Below are 7,819 nucleotides of genomic sequence, written 5' to 3' on the forward strand. Positions count from 1 at the left end.
TGTTCAGGGGCAGAACGACAGATTTGTACCTTGTCAGCTCGGGGGTTTGAACTTGCAACCTTCCAGTTACTAGTCCAACACTCTAACCACTAGGCCCTGAACAGGCAGAACGACACACTGTTTCTTAAGCCGTCATTGAAAATTTGTTAAATAAAAAATGTTAGCACAAGGTATAAACGGGGCTTCTGAGGAGAACCTGTTGGTTTAAAGAGCAATACGTCTGACAAAGGCATGACCACCAGATAGACTTGACACGTTCTCTGAAGCAGTACGAACACATGTCCTCTTTTATTTACATTCCTTGTTCAAACGTTAACATTTTATAACGCTATATAACGCTTGATCAAGTTGGCATTTTCTTCTCATTAAAATAAATTGGCACAAGTAAAACATATGTAGACAAAAGTTTATTTACACCATACAACATTTTTCATTTTTAAATATTTTATACAGGGCTGCAGATGAGAGAGTTTTAGCCGAGATTCTTCAAGCAAGATTCTGCAGTATTAAAGTTTGTGAAATATATTATTCATACAAAAGTGAGTATTACCTTTATTGCATTTAAAGCAATGAAGAATGTAGCTTTGACAAACATTCATCTTTATATGACAGAAAAGTCCTCTTTGCCTGACACTCTCGCTCATATATATTTTATATTATAAAGTAAAAAGTATAGTAATGGCCAAACAGACTTGTTATAAACTTTTTAAAAACCTGCATAAATATATACATTGTGCTTCCAGGGTCCAGTTTTGTGAAATATAAAACTGGATCCAACGAAGCTGGGATTGACATTGTATTATGTCTTCATTTAGCTTTTGAGGTTTATTCATCTAGAAAGATTTTCACCTTTTTGAAACCAATTCTTCTTACCATGGGTACTCTGAAACACATGATGGTAAATATTGTACACCCACCTGGCTGGCCCGCTGCACTAAGTACACTAGTGAGAATACAAAAAGTAACACTGATGATTTTTGTTGTATTTTTTGTTGTATTTTTTCCTCCTGTCCTCTGTGTTTTCCTCTTAAATGGTATTGGCACATCATGTCCTTGTCATCCTCCTTTAGATCCAGATATGTACTAGGCCAAGGCTGTTAGGACAGTCTGTCCATTTTTTCAGTGCAAAATACATCCTTTCCCCTTTCCTCCATGTCCTGGTTATCATTTTTCTCCTGGTTTTCCTCTTCCTGGTTTTTACTTCCTGGAAGTCTCCTTCCTGGAGTGCATCCAACATGTCACCCTATTCCCTATATAGTGCACTACTTTTGACCAGAGCCCTATGAGTCCTGTTCAAAAGAGCCCTTAGGGTACTGGTGAAAAAGAGGCCTATAGGACCTGGTCATAAGTAGTGCACTTCATTGGGAATAGGGTGCCATTTTGGACTCATTTCCTGGTTTGTTTAGATCAGATCAGATCAGACCTCTGTCTGGAAGTCTCCTTCCTGGACGTCTAAGGGGAGATTGACACACTTCTCCCACTCTGCTGCGGTCATCTCCAGAGAGTCCTTGGGGTCAGGGTCTAGTGCATTCATACTGGCGTAGTTCTGGTACTCACAGGCTGGGTTGTAGCTCTCCCAGGGGTTCTTGTTGGCCATGGCCTTGTCCTTGGGAGGACAGGGACAGGTTAGCAGCAGATATGGACAGGGACATAGCAGGACATAGCAGGTAGCATGCCTTACAGTCACTAAACATGGTTCACTATAAGTTGTTACTATATGTTATACCACATATCCTTTATATGTGATATATAGGATAGGGTCAGGGATATATACATACAGGGATATGTGAGGGTTATTACTTAGAAGGGAGCATGCCTCACTGTCACTGGTTACAGTTCTTCTTCTTAAACATTGGGTAACATTGGTTAAATACATTTGAATTTCATCACTTTAAAACATTTATAAACATTAATATGAAAGTTATAATGGATTATCCATGAAAGTTATTATAAAGTGTAGCAAAACAATGGATTATGCAGAGACTTTGAATCATGCTGTACTGCCTCTATGCATTGATCACCTCAACTAATGTTCTGGTAGAGCATATTAATGGTGTAATGGTTCTATGAGAAGTGTACGAAACAAAAGGTAATGATAAGTATCTCAAATGTGAATAATATGGTTAGATTATATCATGGAAGAAATCAAATGAATAGTGCGTTCCCTTCCAGCTGAATAACGGTGAAGAGGAACTAGAGGATGAGCTTCCACTGTGTCTGACTGTGTGCCGTTCTGTTCCCATAATCTGGATGTACTCTCACTGACACTCACAAAGAGACTAGTAGGGAGTCAAATGGGACAGCGAGCTATCGGAGCTGTTACTATGCAGTCAGGGAACACACAACGGTCACTAATGTTGTCTGAAGCTCTGGAGCCTGCCAGCTATTCAGCCAGCCCAGCCAGCACTGCAGTACATTTAATCTGCCAGCCCAGCCAGCACTGCAGTACATTTAATCAGCCAGCCCAGCCAGCACTGCAGTACATTGAATCAGCCAGTCCAGCCAGCACTGCAGTACATTTAATCAGCCAGCCCAGCCAACACTGCAGTACATTTAATCAGCCAGCCCAGCCAGGACTGCAGTACATTTAATCAGCCAGCCCAGCCAGCACTGCAGTACATTTAATCAGCCAGCCCAGCCAGCACTGCAGTACATTGAATCAGCCAGTCCAGCCAGCACTGCAGTACATTTAATCAGCCAGCCCAGCCAGCACTGCAGTACATTTAATCAGCCAGCCCAGCCAACACTGCAGTACATTTATTCAACTAGACCAGCCAGCACTGCAGTACATTTAATCAGCCAGTCCAGCCAACACTGCAGTACATTTAATCTGCCAGCCCAGCCAGCACTGCAGTACATTTATTCAGCCAGCCGAGCCAACACTGCAGTACATTTATTCAGCCAGCCCAGCAAACACTGCAGTACATTTATTCCAGAAGAAAAAAAAAGAGAAACAAAGGGATGTCGTTTTCTATATAAATGTCCCTGTGGTGGTTACTAAGCAACAAGCAGAGAATTACACTGTGCAGTGGGGCTGATTGAAATGTGAGAGAAGAGAGAGAAGATTACATGACATGGCAGGCCGAGGGGCTAACTGCCTGCCTGCCTACTTGCATGCCGCAGAGCTGACACTATTCTCACACAACAATAGGCCTGAGTGTGTTTTGGTCAACAGGCCAATTTCCCAGGATACAGTGCAGAAAGCAATGCAGAAAGCATTCACTCAGTAGTGATCAATCCTGAATGACCATGTCTGGTCTCTTGAATGATACACATCTGGATTTGAATGGATGAACACTAATTCAGATGGACTACCACGACAGACAACCATCTCACAGTGGCTCTTTTCAATACATCTATGGTACATAGTCTTAACCTTGCCACCCCCCCCCCCCCCTCCCCAATTTGCTGGGTGGTGGTAAAGAGAGCCAAGCAGGATCCTTTTCTCGATTCCTTGCATCCTTGTCCGAGTAGAGGGACCTTGGACCTTCTCCTTCAATATGGTTGAGAAGTAGGAGAGGAGTGAATCTGCAGACTGCCTAAATTAGATAATGCCTACCCTCTCTCAGACAGGATCTCTCAACTAGAGACTAGTCCCCCACCTCACCAGTAGCAGCTGGCAGGCCTGTTAGGTATAGGGCCATGTCACTGAACCCCCTCACCAGTAGCAGCTGGCAGGCCTGTTAGGTATAGGGCCATGTCACTGAACCCCCTCACCAGTAGCAGCTGGCAGGCCTGTTAGGTATAGGACCATGTCACTAAACCCCCTCACCAGTAGCAGCTGGCAGGCCTGCTAGGTATAGGACCATGTCACTGAACCCCCTCACCAGTAGCAGCTGGCAGGCCTGCTAGGTATAGGGCCATGTCACTGAACCCCCTCACCAGTAGCAGCTGGCAGGCCTGCTAGGTATAGGACCATGTCACTGAACCCCCTCACCAGTAGCAGCTGGCAGGCCTGCTAGGTATAGGACCATGTCACTGAACCCCCTCACCAGTAGCAGCTGGCAGGCCTGTTAGGTATAGGGCCATGTCACTGGATCTGTTAATTTGCTCAATGACTCACTAAGTGTGTTGCTGAGCGGATGGACATCTAAAAAGACTATCTATCCTGACATTATCTTGTTTTATACTCTAATTGGTCGACAACCACCAGCTTCGACCAATCACCCCACCTGGATCTCCTCCAGCGCTGTAATTGGTCTACAACAGACGACCGCTGACCAATCATCTCCCTCTGCCCTTCACCATTTCCTGTTACTGCTGATTTCCTGTTCCTGGTATTATTACTCACCATGCTGCCCATATTTGGTATGTCTTGAAATCGATCCAGGGTTTGAAATTTCTGATTCAGTTCTTGGAACAGCTCCATGTGTCTTTTCCTGGTGTGCATGACTTTCTGCAATGGCAAGGGGTTCGTTTTTGGTTTGGAAATCAAAGCCAATAATAGGATGGAGATTATAATGCAATGTGTTATCCTCTCCAACCCGTACACCTTTCTGAAAAGCATTTCATCTGCCAATGGTATTACGGCAAGCCTGAGACATATTAAAGGGGCCAATGTCGTTTAAGGATTTTTTTGCATATAATGTAAGCCAGTTGAGTAATTACATATAATTTATGGCCAATTTTATTATCAAATCTACCTTTTGCATTTATGCAGAATAGTCAGATTACACAAATTTGATGGAGAAATGGAATAAACCCACAGAAGTGGTGTGAGACATTTGTGTCTTGGGCTGTCAGCCAATGTCATATTTTCCATAGAAAAAGTGCAGAAGTCAGGTGTGAAATGTACATGTGACCTCATAAAGCGTAACAGTTTTCAAATCAACTCATAGCCGATGGATGTATGTAGGAGATGGGGGGGAACAACATGAGCAGGGGAGATTTGCTGGCGGCCCTGTACGGGTTTAGATTGACAGCGTTGCTTTTACCTTAACTACGCCACACATCAATACATCTGTTTTGTGTCAAAACCATGTTACTCCAATAAGCTTAAGTGCTACACAAGGTAGTAGTAAAATTAAAGGGTAGGGTAAACACAAATGCTCAGTGTAACAACAGTAGTAAATTAAAGGGTAGGGCAAACACAAATGCTCAATGTAACAACAGTAGTAAATTAAAGGGTAGGGCGAACACAAATGCTCAGTGTAACAACAGTAGTAAATTAAAGGGTAGGGCGAACACAAATGCTCAGTGTAACAACAGTAGTAAATTAAAGGGTAGGGCGAACACAAATGCTCAGTGTAACAACAGTAGTAAATTAAAGGGTAGGGCGAACACAAATGCTCAGTGTAACAACAGTAGTAAATTAAAGGGTAGGGCGAACACAAATGCTCAGTGTAACAACAGTAGTAAATTAAAGGGTAGGGCAAACACAAATGCTCAGTGTAACAACAGTAGTAAATTAAAGGGTAGGGCGAACACAAATGCTCAGTGTAACAACAAAAGCCTGAAGCATGCACTGTGCCAACCAGTAAATTGACTTACTTCAAAGTCCAGATCTTGGTAGCGCGATTTTCTTCTCTGAAGACAAAACAAACATATTGCGGATAATTAGACAGTCTGTTAACATGAGGGGTCATTAACTTCTGAATACTATAGAAATTCTAATTATATTAATGAACACTAAATAGCATTCTAACCATGACAAAATAAGCCCATTTTATTTTATGGCAACAACGTGACGATCTTCTCACTTGAACACAGCTACACATTCATTCTGTATTTACCTCTGTGGAACATAACAACAAACAAAACCTTAATTTACTTAAACCAACACTTCAACAGTCTTCTCCACTCCAGCCTACCTCTAAGGTTACCCAACACTTCAACAGCCTTCTCCACTCCAGCCTACCTCTAAGGTTAATCCAACACTTCAACAGTCTTCTCCACTCCAGCCTACCTCTAAGGTTACCCAACACTTCAACAGTCTTCTCCACTCCAGCCTACCTCTAAGGTTAAATCAACACTTCAACAGCCTTCTCCACTCCAGCCTACCTCTAAGGTTAAATCAACACTTCAACAGTCTTCTCCACTCCAGCCTACCTCTAAGGTTAAACCAACACTTCAACAGTCGTCTCCACTCCAGCCTACCTCCAAGGTCAAACCAACACTTCAACAGTCTTCTCCACTCCAGCCTACCTCTAAGGTTATCCAACACTTCAACAGTCTTCTCCACTCCAGCCTACCTCCAAGGTCAAATCAACACTTCAACAGTCTTCTCCACTCCAGCCTACCTCTAAGGTTAAACCAACACTTCAACAGTCTTCTCCACTCCAGCCTACCTCCAAGGTCAAATTAACACTTCAACAGTCTTCTCCACTCCAGTCTACCTCCAAGGTCAAACCAACACTTCAACAGTCTTCTCCACTCCAGTCTACCTCTAAGGTTATCCAACATTTCAACAGTCTTCTCCACTCCAGCCTACCTCTAAGGTTACCCAACACTTCAACAGTCTTCTCCACTCTAGCCTACCTATAAGGTTACCCAACACTTCAACAGTCTTCTCCACTCCAGCCTACCTCCAAGGTCAAATTAACACTTCAACAGTCTTCTCCATTCCAGTCTACCTCCAAGGTCAAACCAACACTTCAACAGTCTTCTCCACTCCAGTCTACCTCTAAGGTTATCCAACATTTCAACAGTCTTCTCCACTCCAGCCTACCTCTAAGGTTACCCAACACTTCAACAGTCTTCTCCACTCCAGCCTACCTCTAAGGTTACCCAACACTTCAACAGTCTTCTCCACTCTAGCCTACCTATAAGGTTACCCAACACTTCAACAGTCTTCTCCACTCCAGCCTACCTCTAAGGTTAAACCAACACATCAACAGTCTTCTCCACTCCAGCCTACCTCTAAGGTTAAACCAACACTTCAACAGTCGTCTCCACTCCAGCCTACCTCCAAGGTCAAACCAACACTTCAACAGTCTTCTCCACTCCAGCCTACCTCTAAGGTTATCCAACACTTCAACAGTCTTCTCCACTCCAGCCTACCTCTAAGGTTACCCAACACTTAAACAGTCTTCTCCTCTTCAACCTACCTCTAAGGTTAAATCAACACTTCAACATTCTTCTCCACTCCAGCCTACCTCTAAGGTTAAATCAACACTTAAACAGTCTTCTCCTCTCCAGCCTACCTCTAAGGTTAAATCAACACTTCAACAGCCTTCTCTTCTCCAGCCTACCTATAAGGTTAAACCAACACTTCAACAGTCTTCTCCACTCCAGCCTACCTCTAAGGTTAAACCAACACTTCAACAGTCTTCTCCACTCCAGCCTACCTCTAAGGTTAAACCAACACTTCAACAGTCGTCTCCACTCCAGCCTACCTCCAAGGTCAAACCAACACTTCAACAGTCTTCTCCACTCCAGCCTACCTCTAAGGTTATCCAACACTTCAACAGTCTTCTCCACTCCAGCCTACCTCTAAGGTTACCCAACACTTAAACAGTCTTCTCCTCTCCAACCTACCTCTAAGGTTAAATCAACACTTCAACATTCTTCTCCACTCCAGCCTACCTCTAAGGTTAAATCAACACTTAAACATTCTTCTCCACTCCAGCCTACCTCTAAGGTTAAATCAACACTTAAACAGTCTTCTCCTCTCCAGCCTACCTCTAAGGTTAAATCAACACTTCAACAGCCTTCTCCACTCCAGCCTACCTCTAAGGTTACCCAACACTTCAACAGTCTTCTCCACTCCAGCCTACCTCTAAGGTTATCCAACACTTCAACAGTCTTCTCCACTCCAGCCTACCTCTAAGGTTACCCACCACTTCAACAGTCTTCTCCACTCCAGCCTACCTCTAAGGAG

The 7,819-nt window shown here is 43.5% G+C and overlaps 1 protein-coding gene across 1 annotated transcript in view; it reads right to left on the minus strand.

The window, feature by feature from the left end:
• Nucleotides 1–261: 261 nt before the first annotated feature.
• Nucleotides 262–7,819, minus strand: part of adgrb3 (adhesion G protein-coupled receptor B3) — a 396,998-nt gene continuing 389,440 nt past the window's right edge. Inside the window, 4 exon segments of the mRNA XM_031813016.1 lie at nucleotides 262–1,606; nucleotides 4,292–4,396; nucleotides 5,491–5,526; nucleotides 7,810–7,819. The exon segment at nucleotides 7,810–7,819 is cut by the window's right edge and continues 787 nt beyond it. Coding sequence (XP_031668876.1) covers nucleotides 1,418–1,606; nucleotides 4,292–4,396; nucleotides 5,491–5,526; nucleotides 7,810–7,819 — 340 coding nt within the window. The 3' untranslated portion in view covers nucleotides 262–1,417.

This window comes from Oncorhynchus kisutch, unplaced genomic scaffold (assembly GCF_002021735.2).
Source record: "Oncorhynchus kisutch isolate 150728-3 unplaced genomic scaffold, Okis_V2 Okis04b-Okis11a_hom, whole genome shotgun sequence".
Classification (NCBI taxonomy): domain Eukaryota; kingdom Metazoa; phylum Chordata; class Actinopteri; order Salmoniformes; family Salmonidae; genus Oncorhynchus; species Oncorhynchus kisutch.